The 27,695-nt window shown below is 30.6% G+C and overlaps 1 protein-coding gene across 1 annotated transcript; it reads right to left on the bottom strand.

The window, feature by feature from the left end:
• Positions 1 to 1,990: 1,990 nt before the first annotated feature.
• LOC129958226 (thymidine phosphorylase-like) lies at positions 1,991 to 26,918 on the bottom strand. The gene is made up of 8 exons (XM_056070513.1): positions 26,056 to 26,918; positions 20,365 to 20,567; positions 16,906 to 17,134; positions 13,134 to 13,252; positions 9,883 to 10,039; positions 6,417 to 6,629; positions 4,196 to 4,321; positions 1,991 to 2,417 (listed from the first exon to the last, which is right to left on the bottom strand). The coding sequence occupies exons 1-8, from the start codon at positions 26,210 to 26,212 to the stop codon at positions 2,242 to 2,244; spliced, it is 1,380 nt and encodes a 459-aa protein (XP_055926488.1). The 5' UTR covers positions 26,213 to 26,918; the 3' UTR covers positions 1,991 to 2,241.
• Between the last annotated feature and the right edge of the window lie 777 nt (positions 26,919 to 27,695).

Raw genomic sequence — 27,695 nt, 5'->3', positions numbered from 1 at the left:
TTATTTTATGCCATGACTGTCCTTTAATGTTGAACTATAAATAAATTTGTCATTTCATTTCTATCCAATAAACATTTCATTTCTATCCAATTTTTAAAAAACATATTTAATTTTTATTGTCTATGATAATTATTATTAACCTTTTCTTTCTGCATTTAAGTTTTTAAAATTTTATTTTCATAATTTATGTGTGACAAAGAAAAAGGATATATAAATAAAATTATTGCTTAGTTTTAAAAATTCTTTCAGTTTATCAGTTTTTGTAAAAAAAATCTTGACATTATTTATAAGTACATGAATAGCATTTTATCATCTTCATGTTTATTCATTGTGAGTTTTACATTGATTAGAAAATGTAGATTAAAATTATATGATCTGAAACTCGATATTGTATGAAAATATAAGGATATGAAAAAGCAAACGATTATAAGCTACATGTATTGTTCATGTCCATTTATAAGTTGCCTTTGTAATGTGGTAGCTTCATTTTCTTCCAAAAGTTTCTAAAGAAAGCAATGTGACAATAAAGCTTATTTAAAGCACATGATAAATATATACTGGTCTATTTTGAAAGATTAAGGTTTTGAAGAAATATCAAATAAAGTTTTTAAAATGTACTTACTAGTGTTATTTATTGTCTTTTGTAGTAGTCTTTCCATGCTAATATTTGGATCAGTCGTAACCTTACTAATAACTAGATCGCCTAGAAGATGTTTTAACAACTGGATCGATCAGTTGTTACCTTGCTAATAACTGCATCACCTCGAAGGAGTGTTTACAACTGGAACTGTTGTTAGCTTGATAATAACTATATCACTTCAAATGTATATTAATAGTTGGGCCAATTGCAAGTTTGCTAATAAATGGATCACTTCAAAGGCATGATAACAACTGATCATTTTGTATATTGCTAACATCTAGATCTCGAAGGTGTGTTAACTACAGGATCAGTTATTAGCCTGCTAAAATCTGACATCATAGATAAGTTCTTACAAAATGGGTAATCTGGATGGAAATAGAAGTGGGGAAATTAGAAAGCTATCGGTTTTTTCGTTACCGGTGCATATGTCTTGCTATGTGTGTATGTGCTGAGAGAGGGGGGAGTAAGAGCCTTACTAATCTGCCAATCAATAATTTTGTTTATCAGCTGCACAATTATAATTTTATGTGATTCTCTGTGCTGACTGTGAAATTATATAAAACAAAAGATCATCTTAATCGTCTGCTGACAATCAGAAAACTATGTAAAGTTCCGATGAGACTGCTTGCATTTAGGTACAGAATTGTGTGATTAAAATTTATCAAGAGAATTACATGCATCGTCCTTAACGTGTTCACAAAAATTCTCTGAATGTGTGAGTGTATACTATCCTTGTAATTTCACCTCTTAATACCCGAAGAATTATTTGAGATTTTTAGAGAAAATATAAAATTTTTAAGTTTAGAAACTTTAATCCAATTCATTTGTAATAATACTATATGATGTACTCAGAACTGTTCAAAATTAAAGTACTTTTATGTATAATTTTTATGTAAAAATTAATTTTGTATAAACTATTGTAACACACCTCTTCATTCACTGCTCTTGAGGTTGAATTTGAATTTTATGATATTAATATAATTTTTATAAGAATTTTTTTCAAAGTTACTGCAAAATTTCAGTGATTTTCTAATTGAATTTCTCTGAAATGAGCTGAAGGAAGTTAAAAAATATATTTTCTTAAAATATGTCATTTTCCGGCCTTTAACGTCTTTCTAATTTTTCATCAGTTAATATTTTGATGAATCCAAATTTCTAAGATCATTATTTTGAAAAATTATCAGAAACAATAAAAATTGATGAAAAACAAAGGGGTAGAATTTAGATTTTTTTCCCTGAATAATAGCATTATTTGTTCATGTTTTAGAATTAAATGAAGCAAAAAAGAGAATACATAAGACATTTTGAAAAAAAGTAAGAAAAATTTATTACAACAAAAAAAAAATGTAATGTTTTTTATACATAGTCAGTGTAAAAGCGAAAATTAATATCTGCTGTATATCGTCAGCATAATACTTCTCATACAGATCCATTTATAAGGATTTCAATCCCTATACCATAATATTTATACTATTAATAGTTAATAAGCCTTCAGACATTATCCAATTTTTCAACAAAATTAAGACAGAATTTCACATTAAAGCGTTTCGTATTACTGTTCAGTTAGGAAATTAGCAAAAATCGCTATTCTATTTTGAATTTCAATAATCTTCAATCATTAGAGAGTCATTTTTCATGTAAATTATTTTGTCAGTCAGTTTTCTTTGTACTCGTTGAGGAGCAATGCCATAACGTACTGTTATGGCATTGCTTAATAGGGTTCGCTGATCTGGCATTATTTCATCTCGTTGGTGGTGAAATTCCATCCAGACATCACCTGTAAATAATTTTCATAATAAAACAGAAGGTCATTTATTGCTGTACTACTAAAAAGAAATTTTTTGTGTTGATTTTTTTTTTCTCTCGTCTTTAATTTATGATTCGTCATTATGTTGAATGTTATGGAATTTGAATGTTTTTCTCGGATTCATTACCTGATGGCGTCAGAAACAAGAAATCAAAATATATATAATTCTATATAATAAAATAGTGTCTTAGCATCGAGGACTCGTAGGTGTACAAAATTTCAAAACTCGTGTACATCAGAGTATGAAAGAAAAAATTGACTTCAAAAAGAGTATAAGAATGAATTCAGGAAATTGAATCACATTAAACATAGTAATTAGAAAAGAAAATATATTAGGGAGATCATTCAAATTTTTTAAAGTTCTGATGAATCATGCATATTATTAAAAATTGATTGCATTAACAATCGACGAAATTAATTTGATAAAGTGGGCTCAAAATTTCCTTTTAGGAATCAATAAAAATTATGTAACAAAGCTTATTCAACAAGTTTCATTTTAGTCTGCTCGATTATGCAGTTAAAGATTAAAAAAATATTCCACAGCACGCCATCTGCTTCAGTAAAAGTATTGTTATTTTCATATATTTCCTAATTTTTGTCTTGTTTGAAATATTTTATAATTATGTGGAGTTATTTGCAAAATAGTTTTTCTCGAAGATTCTCTGTGAAGGCGCATACAAGCTTCACAAGCAGCAATTCTTGAGTGTGTACAGGTTTTTTTTCTGGGGGGGGGGAGGATTTGTCGTGAACTAAGTTCTTGTCAGTCTTTCGGCGAACTTAAAATGTTTCGCGTGTAGCGAAAGCGTGGATGTATTCGCGAGTAGTTTACCGTTTCCCGTTTCCCGTTAACCTCATACGAATCTGCAAAGTTAAATCTGGAAACCAAAGGCTTCCGAAGGCTCTCCACCTTTGGTAAATTAAAAGGGACGATTAATGGCTCGCGTTCTATTCGCCTCGTTCTCGTGGAATGTTTTGGATCGGTCCTAAAAATAATTTCTTCAAACGGCTCACGAGCATTTCGTGGACCATTCAGTTCGTAAATGCATACATGCATCAATATATTGCACATTGAATGAAATGATTTAAAAGATAAGAAATGTCATAAAATTACCCAACACTATTTTGTGATATTTTTTGACACACTGCATATCTGCTTCAATACATCATTCGAGTGTTTACTTTCGAAGTGTAAAATACGATAAAAAGAAAAAAAAAAGTTTAATAGATTACACTTATTGTAAAGTGTCCGTTGAACAAATTGCAAATACAGTTGTAAAGTATATTTTCTGCGATTACTCGTTGTATATGGTCATTCGCTGTGATAGCCCCCCAAAATTGCAATCTTTTTAAACAATAAAGATCGTCTAATCTAAATTAACCGACATCTTAACCGTCCTATTTCATCAGTGGGCTTTTGCAGTATGAATAGAAATGAAAGTGGCAACAATAACGTTTCATTTTGATAAGCATTATTATTATAAGGTGAGCTCTCAAAGAGAATACGTTTTTGAATAAATCCCTTAATAGCAACATTAATCGAAATTTGAAAGATACACATTTTTTAATGAGGATCCACAATGTGCAATATTAATAGACCAAAAATAGATAATGTGATCAAAATCAAGAAATAGCTGGTAAAACAAGGCACCTTTCATTATTTTTTAAAATTTTAAATAAACAGATTAGTTAAGAACATCTTCGAAATTTTTAAAAATCTTTTAATTTATCCCTTGAAAATATTTTCTTACCTTGTTTAATTTCATCCCCTAAACTTTTCTTAAGAAGAAACCCCACCCTGGGGTTGCGATTGCTATAGCTATATTCTTCTTTCCACACTTTTCCCAGGACGAGTGGATCAATGTCTTCAATAAAACCTAAAAAAATAAATTTTTTTTCTCTTTAATTCCTTTCTAATACCTTCCTAATAGCTATGCAGTAAATATAATTTTCTTTCATATCAAAAACCCTTTTATAGATGAATATGAAGAAATGGTGAAAATTAAAACTGTATAATTGTGTTCATATTATAAATAAAAAAATGGACGCGATAAAGGAAATGAGTTCCAAAATTAATACTAGTGCATTTTGTTTAAAAATATATTTTAAATAAGATTTTTTTCCAGAAATGTTATAACTACTAGAATATTTTAAGTGAATGAGCAGAGTGACTGATTTTCTTGCATCCTCCGCTCATACTGAAAATTTTAATTACTCAAATTTTTCTTTAATTTATTAAAACCCATTATAAAAAGTTACAATTTAGATAAAGTGTAAATATTTTTGAAAAAGAAAAAAATATGTAGGACCTAACATTGATTATAGATTAACTAACCCTAATAGTTATTCGTTATTTTCAATATAGCATGAAAATATTAAGCAAAATTCCTTGATGCGCGTCTAAACAAGGTACTTATTAAAGTCCTGAAGAGATCCATAAAAGCCAATTTAGTCTTAAAAATGGTCTTGAGATTTAAAAAAGTGTCTATGCACTACGTGATGAGACCTCTTATTCCATCATCTAACGATGAAATTCAAAGTTGACATTCTATTTGCAAAATGTTAAGATCTACAGCACAGTTTTGGAAATCATAATCAAGCAAATGTGCGTTTTATGTGTTCGGCTTTTTACAACAATGATTTTTTTCTGTACCTTCCAACGTTTTCGAGATAAAAACGAAATGCGAATTAAATCGTAAGGTAGAGCAATAAGCGGTCCCAATCATATAGCCACTTCCCTATATTTATGCACTACTTTAATGGCCACAACAAATTGCCATTCTGAAGTTAAAGGCATAATGGCTCAGAAATGAAGCTGATACCCTTATATCTAGTAACATACTTTTTTCTAGAGAACAATGACACAAATAAGAAAGTTAATGTCAGTTATAATATGTGTGTGTGTGTGTGCGCGCGCGAGCAATGGTATTTCTTAATTTAATTTAGATTCTAGTTAATTTTCTAATTTTTTTCTTGAAGTAGCCTATGTCAATTTCATTTTAAAATGTTCTCTTATTTCGTTATCCAATTCCCACTTTTTTATTTAATTATTTGTAACATGCGCTTAACAAAATTTCTGACTCCGTCGTTCTCATGCTATGAACAAAGGGATAAAAATCCCTAAAACTCTCACATACTTTTCAAAGATACCTAAGATTCCCTTACCTAAATCGACACGAAGCAAAAAAGTCCTTATCAGATTCAATTAAAAAAACCACTGAAGGGAAAATTTTCTGTCACTTTAATCGTCTATCGCAATGTAAATAGGCGTCTTTTTATCGTCGATTCTCCTCTGTACGTATTATGACTACTTGCATAATAAATTGAAGTTAACTTCAAAAGTTTCTTCTTTCCAGATATGCATCGGCAAAATTATGTTTATAATATAGCGTTGAGACCCTCCAATTATTTATTACTTTGAATGACGTGACATTTCTAAGCAGCAGGAACAGAATAAGCCGCGGGAAACACGATGGAACACTTTGTTTGTAGATGTTTTACCTGCTACTGGTATGGGCTTTCCTTTTTGTTTGAATAATTAGTTGTGAGTGTTCTTTTATAATTTATATTATGTTATTGTTATTTTCGCTTAAATTGGAGATGTATTTTTTGTAATTTAGTGTTTTATTTCTGTAAAAAATGGTGCATCTCTTAGGCCTCAATTTCAGGGGATTTTCGGGTTACTAGGAGTCAATATTGTTGGAGAAAAAGTCAACCTCTCACAGAAAAAATCTCTTGTTTTGAATCCCTGCCTGAGGGTGACACTTGAAAAAGTCTTCAGGCCGGATTCTTATTTTCTTATTTTATTTTTGATTGTACTTTTTCATTCTATTTTTATTTCTTTTTATTTTTATTAATTTGGTTATATATATATATATATATATATATATATCGCATATAATGACAAATGTTGAAAGCATCATTAACCTACAATCCAATCAATAACTAATACGAATTCTGCTCCTAGCTTACCATTTTCGCCAGAGTGTATGAAATTAGTTATATGTGGCGTTTCGCCCCTTAAAGCTTTGTTTGCATCACCATAGCACAATTCTCTCGCTGTTTCTGGATCTGCATGCTGATTAATTACCATATCATGGAATTTCCGAAGAGCTGTTCCATTTTTAAGACTTTCAGAAATCTTTTCTCTGTTACCTCCAATGGTAAGCCGTAAAAGTTCGCCTCCTGAAAGCAAATTTAACAAGTGATTTTAAGTAATGAAGAACCTTTTATATCAGATATCACATGTTCCTTAAATAGAGATGAAAAATTAGCTAAAATATACATTTTATTCACAATAGCAGATATACTTAAAAACATTCCTCATTGTTCTCTGTAGGTCAACAACAATCTGTGGGTTAACAGCAATGACATTCAAAAGTATTAAAATTATCTTCTTTTCCAGATCTTTATGAAAAATATTTCCAATTTAAATAACAAAGCATAGATTAAACAGCATTCATCTGTGTGCCAAACATCTGAATCAGGTTGAACACATGTCTGATTTTTTTAAATATTGACCCTGGATATACAGGGTGTTTCAAAGAGATTGAGCACGTTTCATCTTTTTACTTATTATATATATATATATATATATATATATATATATATATATATATATATATACACTGCAATTTACAAAATGACCAAATTAAGGTAGGAAATTTAATGAAACAACCCAACTATTAATTTTTTATAAGTTAAACATTTTAAATTTTTATACGATCCCTTAATCGTATAAGAATTGTATTGTAGAAAAAATTGGCGGATTAGAATTTTTTCTTTTGCTGCAACTAGATCATTATTAAAAAAAATTAATTACAGTTTTGTGCTCTACTACCTTTGTTTCCAGTTTTTCGGATAATTTTCGGACTTAATTAAAAATGACCAGGATCATAAATTAAGTAAAATCAGTCGATTTTAAAGATACAAGTATGCAGTATTTTTTGAATGATATAGTTAAAGGAAAAGGAAAACGTTTATAATGGGCCAATTTTGTCAAGTGAATGTTATAAAAAAATTAAAAAGGGTAACTTTTTGAAATATTATATCATGGTTATTTCGTTAATATAAAATAAATGTAGACCTCATTTTGATTCTAATTTATTCAAAAAAAACATTGATATAATTGAACAGATTTCAAATTATGCCTTCAGTCATTACGTCATTCAAAGGAATGGGAAGGGACGGAATTTTTTTAATTCGTGATATTGTTTCTACGACCTTAAAACATCTAGAAGGACTCATTTTGCCCTTCAATGATAATACAACCGCACATAGATTTCAGCATATCAGTTTGAATTATTAACTATAGCAGAATTTTTATTTCTAGACATAATCATTCTTCCTTTTCATAATTGATGCATGAACCCCAAAATTAAGTTACTAATAGGAGTTTCACTATTGCGGAGGTACCGAAAAGATGTTCTAAATCACAATTTTTGTATTTTGATATTTCTGGAATATTTTGATAGAATATTGAAATTTTGTACATCATCTCAGAAATCTATAAGAAACCTTTTATTCGATGGAAATTTACATGTATGGGAATTGTACAAAAATACTTTTTTATAAATTTAAATAAAGCAGCTCTTTAGAAATTATTACATTTTTAATGCAATTTTGTAATCTAACTCATCTGAATCGATATTTAAGGAATTAAATACAAAGTCAAATAATTCGAGCAACTTGTGCATGAACAAAGCAGTATTATAATTTCCCATAATAATAAGGCACGTTAAATATACATGAATAATTAGATTAAGCAGTAACAATTAAAAAGAACAAAATAAAAACAGATGAAATCACTACATATTATTTCTAATATTAGTTGTACGTTGAATAAAAATAACACTCCATTCCAAAAGAAAACGCTACACATAATATCACTATTATATGTCTCCTCGACCGGGCAGCGCTACCAATATATGGATGAGAAGCCGCCGGCCCAGTGGGTAGTTCTAGCTTCCAAACATTACATAGTAATGCTGTGCATTCGAGTTGTCTCCACTCCAATCATGGAAAGTATTTTCTACGAGAGGGATTCAGCCATGGTCGATGATGGCCCTTAAGACTCCAACCTTAGTTTCTCGCTCCCGCTGCCACGACGATAATTATTTAGACATTAATACAGGACCGGAATGACTTGTTAGTAATCACAGTGTGCTATAACGTCGCATCCTTTTTCCTAACGCCTTGCATCCTCTTTCTTTTGGAATCTATTGATTTTTAAAATCCAAAAGTGTTTTTACTGATATCATGTGGTTGGGAATTAACTATTCTATACTTCTTCTGATTTGAACATCTAAGACCTAATAAGTTTTGTTTTAACTTTCCTTTAAAAAGGGCACGTACTGTTTTAATGTGAAATTGGATATTCACATAACATATTAAAATATCCATTAAAAGAACCTATGAAAAATCAATGAACTAATTTACATCACTTTCTATGAACTTTTGAGTAGCAAAAAGAAAAAAAAATCATGGATAATACAAATAATTTTTGAAAAGCACGATAATATATGACAGATAGAAATTGAATGTTAGTAATTTAGACAAGGCTGCCATAACTGACAAGCATCGATGTGGAACGTTTAAGTGCTATAAAAATAAAACGTTAAAAAGAGATAGGTAATAGTTTTTCTTACTTATTACTCTGATAAAAACTTCTTATCTTCCTCTTATTCCTCGTACTTCTTACTCAGATAAAAAAAATCAAAAGCTGCCTAATCAAATAAATCCTAGAATATTTTTTTAAAAATTCATGGTTAATCCTTTTTAGTTCAATCATATTTTAAAATCTATTTTACTTTGTTTACATTCGTGTTTGGAATTATATACGCCTCACCCTGTCTGCCTCACTATTTTGATCTCAGAATCTGTATGAGACGCATTTGCTTCTTCACTTCCAAAAAACTACAGCTCTGTCAGTAATTATTATGTCAATATTTTTATGTTTTTGTATATAAAACAACAGTGATAACCCTGCAGGCTCAAACAATTTTTTGTTTTGTGGTTATTAACGTGTTAATACTCACACTTCCGACGGTGAATAATGGCTTTTTTTTTATTGAATTCTTATGTACAGGCATTTAAATTGTATAAAATAAGTAATATATAATTAGTACAAAAGATAAGATTATTTGCCGTTTGAAGATAAATATTTCCTTATAAATACTTTATTTTTATATTTACGTATAGTACTTTAGTTACTGTTTTCAGTATTAGGAAATAATCTAATAGCTCTATCGTTTTTTTTTATAAACTGTAAAATATTTATTTTTAAATGAATTGCATTAGTAGCATTAAATGTACGATTATCTATTTATAAAAATTTTGATTATACGTCTTTTCATTTATAGCACATCATTTCACGTCAGTCACTTGAAAGACGCATGAGTGGTGTTTTACTGTATTTTTTAATATGGGATAAACGTACCTAAGGCTTCCACGAGTTCAATTATATCTTTTGGCCCACCTCCTTTTAAACAATCGACAGCTTCTAAAACTTCCAGGGAGTCTCCAATACCCATACCTAATGGGCCTTCCATAGATGTTAATAGAGCAACAGCTTTTACAGGCCTTGATGCTTTTACCTAGAAAAAAAAATATACAAAAAATAACTCATAGAAAAAATGATGCCTCCAGTTCCTTTTCTGCCATCTCAGGTCTTTTAACAATATTTAAATAATTTTTTATCTTATTTTATACAAATATGAATATGCAATATGAAAAGAGCTGTTAAAAGGAGGACGAAAACGTGAAAGGAGAAGAGCTAAAAAAGTGTTTCGCATTAAAAGAATGGAAAAATGAAATTAATTAATTAATTTCTATTTTTAACACATTTTCTCTTTTCATTTCAGTTAACCATTTTGAGATTATTTTCTACTACTTTGTTTCCAAAAATTAAGAAAAACAGGAAATTGCTATAACTAAAAAAGAACTATATGTTGACTTCAAGGTAATTGAGATATAGTAAGACATGAACCAACATGAAAACAAATTATTAGGTAAACAACTTGTTTTAGAAAATATCTTTTATGTATGCGGGATATATCTTTGGGTGTGCCAGCTTGATAATAAAAGAATTTTCAATATGGAATGTGACCACCTCGAATAGTAATATAACATGTACACTATATGTCAAAGCTGTTTGCGATTTTGTTGTCTGTAAAAAGTTGTAGTCATTGCTTTTGCTAAGACGCTGTAAACTTCACTGAAGTATCAGAAATAGGAATAAAAGTAGTAACACGCTTCACCATAGAGTATCAAGCATACTTATTAGGGTTCAAGGTCAGAGATTAAACAAGCCAGTCCATGTGTTGAATCTCTCATCAATTAAAATTATATTTCAAGAGATTTGTTTTGTGTGGGCAAGTGTTTTCTTCCGGTATCACCTATTTCTTTAGAATACGGGAACACATATATATATCAGGTCACTTTTACACGTGGGAAGGCATGGAGACTGTGCATAGACATAATGAAATACGACCCGATGTTATCGCAATAGGTATAAGTTTTGAAGATGTTTAATGCATAATAATGGATTCCAGTTTCTCTAAATCGAGTAACATCTGCAGTCCCTTTATAAGCCAAGCCTGAATTTGTCTGTGAGCTGGTGACATGCTGATATTTCCAATTCGCATGATTGTGACGCAAGATGAGCTACAAACTATTTGCAAATTGCCTCGCACTAGGCTTTTTGGAAGGTTAACCCTTCTTTTTTCCAGTATCTGTAACAAAACAAGAACTAGTTTGGCTTGTTGAGGTTTTTAGTTCCACCTTTTCTTGTAAATATCTGGCATCAACACTCGATTTACATCCCTCTCACCCATATCTGAATATTCCGGATGCTAAATATGTTGTTTCAGATTGCTGCTAAAATCTGTCAAACATCTGACCATCATGACATGACACTAATTTTCCCAATAAACTTACGTCGCAGTTCTTGTATGTTTTAATGTCATTTCGTAAAGTATTGACAATTCCAGATTTTTTATTTAATCATCCTAATGAAATCTATAACCTATGAAATCTATGGGAGTAATCTATTAAAGATTACTCTCATGCAAGAATTGTTTTTCTATTTGTAGATTATGCAGTGATACTGTTTTTCAAATTGTAGTTCGTGCAGTGTTACTGTTTTGCAAATTGTAGTTCATGCAGTCATACTATTTTGTATATTATTGTTTGTATATTATTTTGTAAATCACGTTTTATTTTACAATACATTGAAATTTTGTACTAGCAACTATTTTTTAATGGTTTATTACTAATTTTGATGTTTTTAAACATAAGTTTTGAAAACCATTTCTTAGCTACAGAATACTTGGTTTAATTTTCCGTATTTTGTACTATTATGAAGTATACAACTGCTGTTATTTGTTGTTAAAGTAGCGAAGTAACGGTGAACTTGATTAAATTAAAAAAAAGTGTATCCGATACAATTCTAAAGAATAGCCATAGTAAAGATTACTTCATTTGATAACCAGATGGTCAAATCAAATAAAGTACAGGTTTTAAGAGATAAGCTTGAGTTTAATTTTCTCTTAAAAGAGGACAGAATAACATTTAAAAATTACATTGAAACTTTTAAGTACATGGTTTTCCCTATTCGACTACCATACTAGAATCATTTTGATTAAATTGAGTAGTTATTTCTAGCCTTTTTTGCTTCAATAAATAAATAAATATATATATTAAAATTGGTTTGTACGTTTTTTAAAAGTTTCTTCTTTCTTAAAGATACAGTAACCATATGTATTTGTTCCCAAAGTAGAAATATGTGAGTTTACTACAATTAAATGACTTACTTTGTTCTTTGACAAGTACGAGGCTCATTCAAGAGAAAAAAATACCGTTTGATATAAGTAATGAGTTACAAAAGCAACGTCGTCTCTTTTCTGTTGTCAAATCGTTAGTCGTAAATCTAATGAAAGTCACGTGCATGCTGGTGATTGAGGGTAGGATTCACGAATCGTTTTCTTCTTTTTTTAATTTAAGTGAAAATAATACGAAGAAAACTCCAAAAAACCTTATTTTCGGTAAAGAATGCTTACTGCAAATTTCTGAAAAGGGATAAAACGTTAAGACTGAACTAATACAACAACAAAACTAGACACAGTCATGAAAATAAAATACTGATGAAAAATGCTGAGAAATAGCAGTGAATTTTTTAAGAAAAATCATTGTATTTAGCAGAATTTTTTCACTTAAAATTTTCATTATATATAAACATTTTTATCGATTTGCATTTAATCTTTTCTTAATCAATTCATTAGCGTTATTTATTAATAATTACGAGTATTTTTTGTTTTAATTATTATTCAGTGAATGCACTTAATAAATCCCATTATTGCTTTCTAATTCTTTTTCTTGAATTCCGAAAAATATTATAGTTTAAAGTTTTAAAAAAAGATCAATTTACTAAACATTAAGCAGGATTTTTTGTTTAAAATCTACTTTTGCATATAAATATTTTCACCTTTTTGCATTTATCCATTTTTTTAATTATTTATTACCGTATTTATATTACTCACTGTGTGTATTTATTTGTTTTATATATTATTTATTCGAGTATTTATTCAAAGGTCAAAGCATTCATTTGTTCTTTCTAGCAATTTCTGAAAAATATTTCAATGAATAAGTAAGTAAATATAACTAAAATTGAAATTTAAAAACGATTCTTACTAATCCTTTTGCTGTTTCTAAAGCATCTTCCTTTGTCTTGAAGATTGCTCCTTTGCCAAACTTCACATCATACACAATGACCTGCGGATTCTCACTGAGCTTCTTAGATACAATGGAGGCTTTGTTTGAATAAATAAATTATTTACAAAACATATATCTTTCAAATAATGTATAAAAAATAAAGCACTATAATGTTAAATAATTAGTTATTTCTATGTGTCGAAACAAGTAAAAATTATATTCTTAACGCGTATTATTAACTGTCAAATAAAATATATAAAAGACAAGGTGGGTGAATTTATTCAGTTTATAACCGAAAATATTCAAATGAATATGCCCTATATAATAAAATGGCTGAGTAACCATAAATTGAATAGGATGTGGAAGAAAATATAGAATGCCGTTGTTTTCCTACAAGCAAAATAAAATGAATTTTTACTATAATGATACATCTAGCTCCTGTTCTTATTACTTATAGATCAAATAAACAGAGACGATCCACAGATTTGACTGCTATTATTTTAAATATTAACGGAATTTGTTCTTGAAAATTTCATCAGTTATATTGTCTTAGTTGAAACAATTTTATTAGTTAACTTTTCTAGTAACATGAAGAATCCCTTATAATTTTAACGATTGCTCCTTTTAATTGTTTCTTACTTAGATATTATTAAAACAACAAAAAAAAAACATTTTATCCCTTTTCTCGTTTCCTAGAACTGAAAAAAATTGTAAAGGACAGATTTTTAAATAATTAAAATTCTTTTTTAAAAAATCAGATTTTTTTTAAGAGTATTCTGCAGAATAAATTTGTGAAGAGAGATAAATTCACAGAAAAATAAATCTGTTATTCGTATGCTTTAAATACTAAATTTAGACGAGATACGTTGATTTCTAGCTAGTACAGGTAGTATTTCGAGATGTATAATCTAGCGAATTGTAATTACACTCATGTCCATAAATTAAGGATAATGCAAGTTCAGGAAAAGAAAGAGTCAGAAGCAAAACAAATATGACTTATTTGTAAAGCCTATTTATTAAACAAAAGGTAAAGAGCAAAAAAGATGCTATATGTTTGATATCATTAATAAAAAAAGGGTTTTTTTCTCCCTGGAGCAAATTACAAAAAAAAACCCCTATTTACAGAAACCAATATTATAAGGTTGGTATTATGGTTAATACATAATATGTCTCCCAGACGATGCAATACAGTCCGTATAACGCCTAGGCATGCGGAGTATCAAAATATCGATCTGATCTTGGGAAATATTACACCACTCATCAAGCAATGCTCTCCAAAGTTCTGGTAGACTTGTAGGAGGTGGTTGGCGGGCTGCAACTCGTCGGCCAATCATGTCCCACACATGCTCTACTGGATTCAAGTTCGGTGAGAATGCTGGACAGTCCATAAGGATGATATCCTCCTATCGAAGGCATTCGTTTACCATGTTTTCACATTGAGGACGGGCATTGTCATCCAAAAACACGAATTCTGCGGCCATGGCGCCCCGAAACAAACGTACTTGGTGTTTTAGAATGACGTCCCGATAGATTTGGCCTGTCATGGTTCCAATTTGAACATTCAAGTCAGTTCTGGAACCCAGAATAATTCCTCCCTAAACGAGCAAGCCTGCACCACCGTAACGGTGTCGTTCAATGATGTTCTCTTGGTGGCAACGAGCACCTGGCGCTCTCCATATGAAAGTCCGGCGAGAATCAGACTGCAAGCTAAATCTGGACTTGTCGGAAAACATCACACAATCCCATTGTTGCGGTGTCCACAATGCATGCTCTCTACTCCAGGCTATCCGCAGGCGACAGTGAGTTGAAGTAAGTGGAACACATCTGACAGGCCTATGAACATATAGACCAATCTGCCCTTAGCGTCTGTACACTGTATGCCTTGAAACTGTCGTACCAGTGGCTGAAGAGAGCTGACGAGACAGGTCTATTGCTGTGCTCCGTCTGTTTCTTTTGGCAGTAACTGCCAAATACCGGTCCTCATTTGGCGTTGTAACTCGGGGGCGACCTGTGCTGTAACGTCTACTCACATTACCATCATCTTGGAATCGTTGCCAAAGCCTGGAGATGACACTCTGGGCGATTCCAAGTTCCCCGGATCCTTCCAGCTGGGTACGCCCATATTCCAGACGGCCGATAATTCTACCACGTAAAAAATCCAAATGCGTCCTTTGTGTCATAACTGCGGTTATTACACTGAAAGGCTTATAAAGCGCTTGAGAACAATTTTACTTCTTTGCCTGTATTCCTTATACATCACTCTCGTCATTGAGACGTACTATCGGTGTCATCTGGTGGCTTCCTGCAATTTGCATATGATTTTTGAAGATGTGTGTAGTCATTTTACGGGTGATATATGTATTTTAGAGTTTGATTTTAGTGTGACTCCGAATTATCCTTAATTTATGGACATGAGTATATTACAATATATTGGAGTTATAAATGATAAAAATAGAAGTGACTGACATTGTTTCATTCATACGGTTATTACAACTTTCAATAAATACAGCTTTTATTATAAATTTACTTAAATATCCAATAAATGATTTCAAATCATTTGAACAATAAACTCACGTATTTCCACATAGCATCTCATAACAGCTAACACAAATAGCATTACTTGCTAAATTGGGTGCACAGGTTTTGCATTCATTTATATTTATTGCCATGTATTCGGTTGGACTGATACGAGACAAATCTTTACATACTTTATTCCGGAACAGGAGTAAAGTGTAATTATTTTTAATGATGGATTTTTCGTAAATCTTCCCCATTAAATAAAAATTATAATACTTTTTAGTTTGATAAGTCTTATACATCTTTGAATAAGACAGCCTGTTAAATCCGAATGGGGATCTCGCCGGCTACTCAAAAATATTTTGAGTTTGAAACGAGATCAAGTTTTGGAAATTTGGATAGAACAAATATCTTGCCCATAATGGATTTTACTATAGAACATTTAAAAAGTCTTTGTAAAGGGTGTCCCAAAATTAACTCAAGGTTTGAATTTGCCACCATTCGTGCAAAAAGATGTTGCAACCCTATTAAAAAAACCAATTGACAGCTGATAGTTTAGGGTTGGTAAAAATGGTGCGTTACAAGATAGAACAATGTGTTTTCATTGGTGAACAATATTTCAGAAATAATGAAAGTCTGGCGGCCACAGTTCGAAAATTTGAGATTGGACCCTTAGATCGGGTGATTTAAAACTATTGGATTCCTTTTTATGGGGTTATTTCAAGTCAAATGTCTATGCCAACAAGCCCATAATCATTGAAGGAAAAAATTCAACGCTGCATCAACGAAATTCAGCCAAATTTATGTAAAATGGCCATGGAAAATTTCGACAAAAGAATGCGTATGTGACAGCAAAGCCGTGGAGACCATTTGCCCTCTGTGTTATTCCATACATAACCCTATCCTGTGTACTTTACGATTCATTAAAAATATAACTATTTAAAGACAAAAAAAAATGTCTTTTTTGTTTAATTCAAATCTTGCATTCACACGTTGTTCTATCGTATAACGCTCCATTTTTACTAACCCTAAAGCATAAGCTGTCAAATGGTTTTTGATAGGATTGTCAACACTTTATTGCACGAATGGTGGCAATTCAAATCTTGTGTTAATTTTGGGACACCCTTTATTATATTAGATATTAGATAGATTTAGATATATATTATATATAGAAAGATAGATATGAGCTTTAAAACTTTGCTTGGATTCATAAGTTTATCATTAATCAACTTACAAATAATAAGGGGAGGATAATCAACAGTTGAAGTCATATCTCGGCATGCATAAAGTACTTTGTCAGCAGGTATACAGTTGTCAGTTTGACCAGCTATGCAGCATCCAATCGAGGCAATCGAGTCTTGAATTTCTTTTTCTTCAAGGGAGGATGAGAAATTTTTTATAGCTTCGAGTTTGTCTAAGGTTCCTCCAGTATGATCAAGACTTCGCCCAGATATCATTGGAATCTAAAATATGGAGAAAAAAATTCAGTGCAATAATTGCATAAATATTATTCAGGCAAAACTGCAACATTCTTTTAAAAAATATTTTAAGAATGCTCAGATTATAAAATGAAGCTAATTAATCGTAAAAAAAATATACAGAATGTCTCAAAAGAGAGAAATAGGCGGTTATCTTTCTAAATATTGCCCTCAGATGCATATTTCCACTTGCAAAATTTTGTTAAGTAAGGTGGTCAGTTATATATATATATATATATATATATATATATATATATATATATATATATATAATTATCTGCTGTGGAAATTAATGATAAAAAATGGAAAAAAATTTATACGGTCTCAATACAGTAAAAGTGTCATATGAAAATATTTATCCAAAAGTATGTTCCATTAACACAACTTGAAATAAATTAACTAATCAGCATACCTTTGTTCATTTTCATTGGTCGAAAGTTGAAACTTCGGCTTCATAAAGAAGGAACGCAAAAAAACCTTGAAAAATGGTATTTGCGAAAAATGGTGGAATTACCAAACAAGAAAATAGGATTCTTTGTTCACAATTGTATAAAGGATATTAAGCTTTCTTAAAAAATGCCATATATCAATAACAAGGAATATTTTGAAATGCTGACGATTTATGCTGCATCCGTAATGTAACTGCACTATATTCAAATGTAGTTACAAGAATGCAACTTCGCATAGGTATCGAAGAAATTTATTTTGAACAAGTTTTATAAACCTTTCAAATAATGAATTATTCGATGATTCTTTAAAATAGTTATTCTAGTAATAGTTAGTTACATTATTATTTTCTGATTCCTCCCTTTTCTGATTCCTCTTGTAATATATGCATTATCCCTGAAATATACAACGTAAGACTCATTTAAACACCAAACTAAGGCATGAAAAAGTGATCTAAGTAAAGTGCAAATTTTGTAAGTAGAAGCAAGCAATTTTGTGTAGACATAAGAGAATGTATATATATATATATATATATATATATATATATATATATATATATATATATATATATATATATATGCAGGGTTAGCAAGAAGTAAATTACTCACTTCAGAGGGCTCTAAAATGCATTCTATTGATCCAAATGAGAATAAAATTTGAACTATAGATTATTAAGATAAGGCGCTTTACATTTATTAAATTAAAAAATTAGTACAAAGAATTCATGCACTTTATATTTATTGAATTAAAAAAATTAGTACAAAAATTCACCTTTAGGTGGCGTTATAATACACATAAAACCATTTAATATGGTTTATAATTGTTACAGAAAGTAAAATTAAAATTGCTCAGTATGTCCTCCTTCAATTTCAACAATATGCTCTAATCGGATAACCATATTGTCTATAGATGATCGAAGTGAGTCTGTCAGAATATTAAGAATATGGTGTCGAATGTTGACATTCAGATCTTGTAGAGATGATGACCTTTATCGGTAGATATTGTCCTTCAAATAACCCTACAACCAAAAGTCGCAAGGGGTGATGTCCGTCGAGCGAGAAGGCCATGCAGTTGGAAAATGACGGCTGATAACTCGTGCTTCTGTGAAATGCTGTATTAACAATCGCTTTACACGTCGATCAATATGAGATGGTGCACCATCCTGCATGAAAATGATGTCTTGAAGGCATCCACGCTGCATTAAAAAATCCCTCAGCATATCATGGTACCGTTGTCCGGTGACGGAATAGGTTTTAATTCCATTTGAGGTTATATCTTCATAGAAATACGGTCCATTGATAAAGGTAACTATGAAACCACACCTATTGTCACTTTTTCAGGATGCAAGGGTTGTTCCAGGATAACGTGAGGGTTTTTCTCTGCCCAGAATGGACAGTTGTGAGTGTTAACTGGACCATTGGGCAAAAGTAGGCCTCATCACTCCACAGAATTTTCCATGGCCAAGTTGTGTCAACCACCATTCGAGCAAGGAACTGAAGTGCAAAAGTTTTACGGTCCTCTAAGTCCCCGTCCTGCAACAGGTGCACAGACTTGATTTTGTATGGATAAAAATGCAAAATCTGCCTTAAGAATTTTCGTACAGTTGAATACGGCATATCCAGAACACGGGAAAAAACTGGCAACAAACTCACACTATTATGCGGCGACTGACTGCTGGATTCAACGAGTGCGGTCGCAACATTTTCGACGCTGGAAGACGGGAGTTTTTTTCGTCCTCTATCTGGTAAAATGCCAAGTTTCCCAGTTTTTTGTGTGTTTTTTTTCCAGATTTCTGCATCATCTTGCGTAGGGCACCTGGAGACATTGGACCTCTTCGTATCTGCTTCATACGACGAAATTCTTTTAGAGCTGCAACAGTGTTTTGGTGGTTCTGGTAGAACAGTTTCACCAGTAGTGCTTTTTCTTGCAACGTAGGCATGGCGAACAGAAAAGAAACTAATGTTCGTGCAGAATCTGCCTTCTTGTTATCCAAAGAAAAATGGTAATCGACATGCACTGTAACGAAAATTATGTTTCACATTTTTAATATATGCAAATAAATGTCATTTGTGTTACAACGCCATCTATTGATGAATTTTTGTACATTTTTTTTAAATTAATAAATGTAAAGCACATTATCTGAATAATCTGTAGTTCAAATTTTATCTTATTTGGACCAATAGAACGCATTTTAGAGTCCTCTGAAGTGGGTGGTAACTTATTTCTTGCTACCCTGTATATGTGTGCGTGTGTAATGATATTTTAAATTCTAAAGTAAACCCTAATTAATTTCCAAAGTTTTATTGTAATTCAGCCTATATCAACTTCATTCTAAAATATTTTCTTATTTCCTGATTCCATTGCTCTTTTTCTAATTAATTAATTCAACACGAGTTCTAAAATTGCTGAATCTATATTATATATATATATATATATATATTAATTGTCACTTTTGCATTATAGAGCTATATATGAATTTAATTTTTTAAAACTTTTTATTTACAATCATCAGAAGCCTAAATGTGTTAATGCAATTGCCTACTTTATTTTCTAAAACTTATAATTGGAAATATACATTTGTTTGCAATATTTAATGTAAATAAAAACTTATTCCATTTTTTTAAACGTCCTGTATATGTCACTTAAATATTCATGTAATAACTTAGTTACCGAAAAGCAATACCTGTATTCAAGACTATCCATAAAATTTATCAAACTTTAAATTCACTTAATACCTATCACAATCGTCAAAATGCGATATGGCTTACCAGTAATCCGCACGCAGCAAGAGCAGGAACTAAAATCAAACTTATCTTGTCACCTACTCCTCCGGTACTATGCTTGTCAACAATTCGATTTTTCAGTTCATCTGGCCACTGAAACATATGCCCGGAGTCACGCATTTTTAGAGTGAGTTGATTTGTTTCGAAGTCACTGAAGCCTTTGAGATAAATGGCCATAAGCATAGCACCTGAAAAGAATGTTTAGATATATTTATCACACCTTTTAATAAATTAGTTAGTTCTGGAAATTACAGGTTAGTTAAGAATCTGCGTCTTTCGCAACATAATAAAAATAATTTGAGATTATCTCCCCCTGTAGCTAGCTGATATAAAATGTTGTCAACAAACTGCAGTTATTATTTAAGCCCTTTTGATTGTTAACAAAGGATTAGTTATGCTGATCGAGATATTGACTTTTAATGATGTTTATATTGAACCAGTTTGAATGATGTTTATATTACATAAAGTTGATTCTTTTCTCTCCTTAAACAAAACAAAAAAAATTCTGAAACAGAAAGTTCAAAATATTCATGCTGTCTCGCTGAGAGAAAACAATCATTCAATGGGCTAATTTTTATCTTATTTCGCTATTACCGTTGTTTTGGAAATTTTTCAATCTTCCACTTTTTACTTAATGTTTTTTTTTCTGTTGCAACAGAAAATGGCAAATGAAGAGATATATAAAAACTATTTTATGAGTTAATAAATGAAAATTTTAGGTGCTAAATATACTTACGTACCTTTTAATATCCTGAATTATTACACTTTTTCTTAGTTATTTCTAGTTCAAATTGTTTAAAATGATGCTTCCTATTTTTCCAGAAAAGAAAAAAGATTGTGGGGAAATATTTCTTAATTAGTTTGCAAATAAATTCAATCTCAAAGAAACAAAATAGTTCTACTCGTAATTTCTTAGCAGATTTTGAATAAATATGACAAATCATTTTTTCAGTGAGATCCACAAACAACACATTTTGGGGGAAAAAATTTAGAGAACAAATTGGTTTACTCCATCCTGTAGATCCACGTTCATCCAGGTGTTGATCTGGATCCTGGGTTAGGATTTACCAAAACTTTTTGATGAAATTCAAATCTAAGAATTGATACTGAAATGTATTAATTCTCTGAACTTCAGAATTTGAAAAGTTCTAGTTATTGAGGGGGAGGGGATCGGGATAAAATGGGTCGAAGGATCCCAGGGACGCATAGAGCTCTTTCGGAGTACTTGATCACTTTGCATTCGTACTAATAATACTATGAGCCTCCATGTAACAAAAATTAATAATATGAAATTAAATGAGCGGCCACTAAAATACCAAAATATGATTATTATTTATAGCAGTGGTTCATATAAAAGGTTCTTTATTAATATTTTTATGCGAGTAATTCACTTATATATTAAAAACGAATGACTTGAAATATTTTATTGAAAACCAAGATAAATTCTAATCTATATTTTCAACCGGGCCTAATGCAAAAATGTCGAATAGTATGCTATGTATGGTCATTTTAAACGCAATTTATCTAAGGAAATAATCGTTACCAAGAATAAAAATACTACCAAAATGAAGGAAATATGTAATTATTATTTATCTCCACTTTCAATTTCTAATCATTGCATGTATTCATGCAAATACTCTTATTTTCAAATAAGAAAATGTATATACAGTGGCTCAAACAATTGAGAGTACACATTACTTTTATTTGATAAATCCAACTTTCAATATAAATAGCTCATTATCGAGAAGTGTAAACATGTTTTTATTTTTACACATAACACATGGTTTAATTTAAAGTAAAAATAAAGAACAATTAACGAAAAACTTTTGAAGCGAAAAGTTTCAGAAGCATTTTAAATAAACATATATAGATTTTTGTTTCAAAAAATTGAGAATACACCAATGAAATTTTTGTAATATTTCGCAAATAAAAAAAGTGTCAAGATTTAGTTGCATATCTTTTGGCCGATTCGACCACCTTTTTGTGATATCTGAAGATATTTTACCCCATTCTTCTTGTAAAAACTTGTTTTAAATAGGTTTCGTTTCTAATTTTGTGTTTTTGGACCGCTGTTTCGAGTGTTACCCACAAATTTTCGATGACAATGATATCGGGGCACTGTGGTGGTGGTGTGTAACTGTTGTTTGCAATGAAAACGACATCACATTTTGGCGTTACGTGCATGTGTTTGAGGTTGTTGTCATGTTGGAAAATGAAATGTCCATCTAAACCCAAATTTTTAGCACTTTCCTTTAGATTGCTGCGGAATATATTCAAGTAAACCATATAGTTCATTATGCCATCTTTCAAAACTAAATTCCCTACCCTTGATGAAGCCATACAACCCCAAAGCATGACGGAGTCACCACCAAGTTTGACTGTAGGGCGTAAATTTTTTGGATCCATAATAGTATTGGGCTTTCTACATACGGTGCGACGGTTGTCACTGCCAAAAATGTTGAATTTATTTTCTTCCTTAAATATATCTTTCTTCCAAAAGTTATTGATCTTCAACTCATGATTTTTTGCAAACTCCAAACGCTTTATCTGATTTTGCAAGCTGATGAACGGGTTCTTTCTAATAACTCGATTTTTATATCCAGCTTGTCTAATTACATTTCGCACAGTTTCAGCACTTACAATTCTGCCTATGATTTGAGAAGTTTCGGAAGCAAGAACCATATTGTTTACTTGGCTATACTCCGCAGCAATATCAAGGAAATTGCTAAAAATTTGGGTTTAGATGGAAATTTCATTCTTCAGCAACGACCCCAACACGCTGCACGTAACGTCAAAGTGTAGTGCCTTTTTCATTGTAACAGCAGTTACACACACCACCACTGTCCTCCGACATCAATGTCATTGAAAATCTGTAGGCAACAATTGTAAAAGTGGTCCAAAAACACAAAGTTAGAAATAAAATCCATTTAAAACAAGATTTGCAAGAAGAATGGGGTAAAATGTCTTCAGATACAACAAAAAGTTGGTCGAATTGGTAACACGACGTTTAAAGGCCATTCATTATAAAAGCCAAAAGGCATGCAACTAAATATTAACACTTTCTTTGCATGCGAGATATTATAAAAATTTCATTGGTGTATTCTCAATTTTTTGAAGCAAAAATATGAATATGTTTATTTAAAATGCTTCTGAAAATTTTCAATTTAGAAGTTTTTCGTCTATTGTTCTTTATTTTTACTTTAAATTAAACCATTTGTTATGAGTAAAAATAAAAACATGATTGCGCTTCTCGGTAACGTATTGTTTATAGTGAAAGCTGGATTGATCAGGTAAAAGTAAGGTGTATTCTCAATTGTTTGAGCCACTATATGTATATATATTTTAAAAATTTCAACGATAATAAAATTATCTCCTACTTATTTAAATTCAATTTAAAAAACATTTCTTAATCGCATGAGTTTCCTACACTTGTAGGAATATAACAGCAGCATATATTAGCCGTCTTAAAATGAATATATGAATTGTCTTATAGTGATGTCCAAAAATTCTTTAGTTTTGGCTAGAATTTCACTCCCAAAAACGGGGAATCCCCTTTCTCAAAAACGGGGAATCACCTTTCTGAACTGCTAAACTTGTTCTCCCGCCGTCTTTTTTTGCAACATAATCTTAGCGGCGAAACTGTGTCTCAGTTTACTCCTATATATCTGCCTCGGACGATAATATTGGAACTAGATTTAGGTTTCACTTTTAATCCTCAAATAAATAATATAGCTTTTTATCAACGACTGTTACTATTATTCTACAACACAACAACCGTTTATTCAATTATATATTTATATATTGCTATTTGGCAATAACTTTAAGATGTGAATACTGATAGTATATAGTTCACTCCCAAACTATTTCTATAAAAATAAAGTTGTCTGTCTATCTGTTTCTAGAAAAATAAAATGGAAAAAATGATACCACATTGAGTTCAAAAATGAACAATGGAATATTGGAAAGATGTCTTTATTTTTTATTAAATTAATTTTAACTTTGATATAGTTAATATAGATAGATTAAATAAATGAAAATATTAATTTAAATCTTCTACTTTTTGTTATAAGATTGAAACGCTATATTTTATGAATATACTGCTTTTTTTTTTCTTACAGTGGTGAAAATTTTAACTCTTTAGGTAACATAAACGCTTCAGTAATATTTTCATTTAAACCAAATGTTACGAATTACAAATAAAGACATTCAAATAAATCAAACCTATATCTTACAACAAAAATATTTTTATTTCAAGAAATAAACTTTGGCATAAAATTTAAATATCTGATTTGATAGTGGAAAAATTTATGACAGAGTGGATAATATTTACAAAACTGAACAAAAAGCACAAAACATAAAAATCAGTTACTTTAAATATTTTAATATAAATTATTTTTTTAATATTATATATTTTTTATTTTAATACCCCATAAAACTAGGCAGCAAAAACAATTGGCATCTAACATGATTATTAAAAAAAATGGGGAAAAAATGAAGCAAAATAAATTAAATTGAGAGGTAATTTATTAAGGCCAACGTTAAGGTGACGTATTTTAATAACCTGAGATATGAACTTGCACGTAAGTTTGAAAGTTATTATTAATATAATTGTTTATACAAACTTCTCACTTTTAATACATCGGTCTGAAATGAAAGGCTTTTAAAGAAAATTATATATTCTTCTGCATTAGCAAGCTTGTGTAATTTTTTCTATAAGGATTAATTATCGAAATCTAACGCTTTGAATGCACATAAGTTTCCGATCAAAGTTATGAGAAATGCGATCATTATTTAAATATGTAAATAATCAGAATAATTTAATGAAATTAAATCAATTAGAAATGTTAATCATATTTCATTAAATTTGTAGACTTTCAACTTATTTATTTGTATTTCTATCAGAAAAACAACATGTAAAGATGTTTCTTTCTTTTTGAGATAAAAAAAGAAAAAATGAAGAATCGTTGTTTGTTCGTACTTGAAGAATAAGATATACATGTTAAAATTCCTAAGTATTAGAAAAGACATTCATAGATTCTTAATTTATTTTTCTGTTGCTTTAAAAAGGGAAGACGAAATGCTAAAGCAGAATTTCGATGCAATATTTTGAAATTTTTTTACTCATTCATCGCCCACGAATTTCCTTTCCTGTAAGCCAAACAGAAAAAAAAATTATGCACATATTTTTATTTTTAAACTAATAATAGTTTTTTAAATTCCGGAGTGATATTTTTCTGTGCTATATGCAAGTCATTCTATTTTCATAAAGCAGTATACTTTTCTCCATCAGTCTGCATCGTTCATTTTATTTCCACGTAAGATGGTACTCAAATACGGAAATTAAATGAAAACCTTTGACAGGTGATAAAGACAGCTGTTCAGTAAATAAACGTGAGCACGGAACGTTATTGTATTTTTTTTTTATTGGTATGATAACTCGGCATGTTGGCCAGACTAGATCATTCCTATTTCTTTTAACTGATATGTGCTTCTTTATCAGTGTTTTTTGTTCGTTTTTTAGAACAAGAGATAATTCTTAAGAAAGTTTTCCTCTCGTGTTTTCTGTATTGATTTATCCCTTTAAACGTGAGAAATTATTAGGACTTTTCTTCTGACCTTTGAATTGCTCGTTTACTACACTTATTAAAGCAAAAAAAAAAAAAAAATTAAACTTACCTATTTGACATCGATCAGCAATTTCTTCTTCATTGTTGTCTGATGTTTTTTTAATAGTCTTCGTCACTGCCAATACGAAGTAATCAATGTCTTCGCTAGTCAACTCTTCTCCGATTTTCTTTTTTTCAATAATTTTTCGTAATTTATAATCTCCCATATCTACTATCAAAACGAATTTTCAAAAATCAATATTTCTTTATTTCTCCTTATGTTCAATTATGTATTTTGTTGATGGGTTTTAAAATCGAACTCAACGCCTGAGCATCACCAACAGGTTATAACAAATAAATGAGATCAAACCGAAAGCTGAGCTTTGATCTTCTCTTCAATTCTCTGATAGTGCTCGACCCTGAAAAAATATGCTTACCACTTCTACCACTGTATTAACGCAATTTTAGAATATCTCTGCCTAATGCGCAGCGTAACCATATGCGCAGAAAGCGTGCCACTCAATGAGATCAGTTTCGAACGAACGTAACATTCATCCTGTTTTCATTACTTTCACTTTCGCCTTCAGACAGACAGAAATAAAAGAAACAGCAAAAGAAAAAGAAAAAAAAAACATGCTTTCGGAAGGCCATCTTGGTTTCGTCTTGGTAGGAAATCTGTTAAATAAGGAAATCGTAAGTTAAGGATAATATGAATAATCTATTTAGATGTGTACATCCGTGGGAGTTCCGTTGTAAGGAGGGTATCGGCGTATGACTCTGCGTTTTAATGTGCAGATTGTAAACGCTCGATACATAAAATAAACATTTCTTATTTTAGGATATTACGACCAACGATTTAAAGTATTTAAAAGAAATTAAAATAAAAACAAAAACTACGTCAAATCCAAGCAACGGCGAGCAACTCACTCGTTCTATTTATTTTTACAATATGAATCTCGTTGCCAGATGCAACAGCAGAAAAATAGTTTCATTTAACACAAAAATAATATATAAAATATTTTTGATGCAATTACTTCAAAAACAAACATGAACAATTATAACAATTAAACAAATACAAAACATTAATAATTATTTATAATATTTAGTTACGTGTGAACCACAATAACTTGCGATGATGAGTTGCGTTACTCACAATCTGTTCCTACATCACTCCCTTACCAGTAACGAAGTTACGCTAATTAGAAAAAAAAAATGAAAATGACATTTAAATTTAATATGAATATAATGCACTAGAACAACATTTTATGCATCGTCTGTAAAACGCACAGGTCGTTTTATTTTCCTTCCACAACGTGTTTGTGTGGTTAAAGCAGGCAGTTTCTCGTCCTTTATTGAATCACTTAATGCACTCTTATGTTGCATCCTTTCAGTTGAGTCACTTCTTTTGGGTTCACAAGATGCAGGACTGTTAACAGTTGATGGCAATGGAGCATCAGAAGTGTCAAAATGTGTTAACTTATAGGCTGGTTTAATTCGATCAATAGAAATATTTACATGTTCACCTTTGATTAACAACGTGAAAAATTTTTGCGTTCGTTGTAATACTAAAAATGGTCCCTCATATGGCGGTTCTAAGGGTTTTTTTACGCGATCAATTCTAAGAAATACGTGAGTAGTTGTATTTAAATCTTGTGGAACAAAAATGTGTTGTTTACATTTTTGCTTGGGTATTCTTGGTTTTACTAACTG

The sequence above is a fragment of the Argiope bruennichi genome, chromosome X1 (genome assembly GCF_947563725.1).
Source record: "Argiope bruennichi chromosome X1, qqArgBrue1.1, whole genome shotgun sequence".
Taxonomy (NCBI): domain Eukaryota; kingdom Metazoa; phylum Arthropoda; class Arachnida; order Araneae; family Araneidae; genus Argiope; species Argiope bruennichi.
This window is presented reverse-complemented; position numbering and strand designations above follow the sequence as displayed.

What these genes read in the sequence shown, in the direction of transcription:
- LOC129958226 (XM_056070513.1), bottom strand. Translation starts at nt 26,212, where the DNA reads ATGGGAGATTATAAATTACGAAAAATTATTGAAAAAAAGAAAATCGGA. An exon ending in TTATCCTCCCCTTATTATTT is followed by an intron (nt 13,253 to 16,905) that starts GTAAGTTGATTA and finishes ATTCAAACAAAG; the next exon opens with CCTCCATTGTATCTAAGAAG. An exon ending in TGAACTCGTGGAAGCCTTAG is followed by an intron (nt 6,630 to 9,882) that starts GTACGTTTATCC and finishes ATTTGCTTTCAG; the next exon opens with GAGGCGAACTTTTACGGCTT.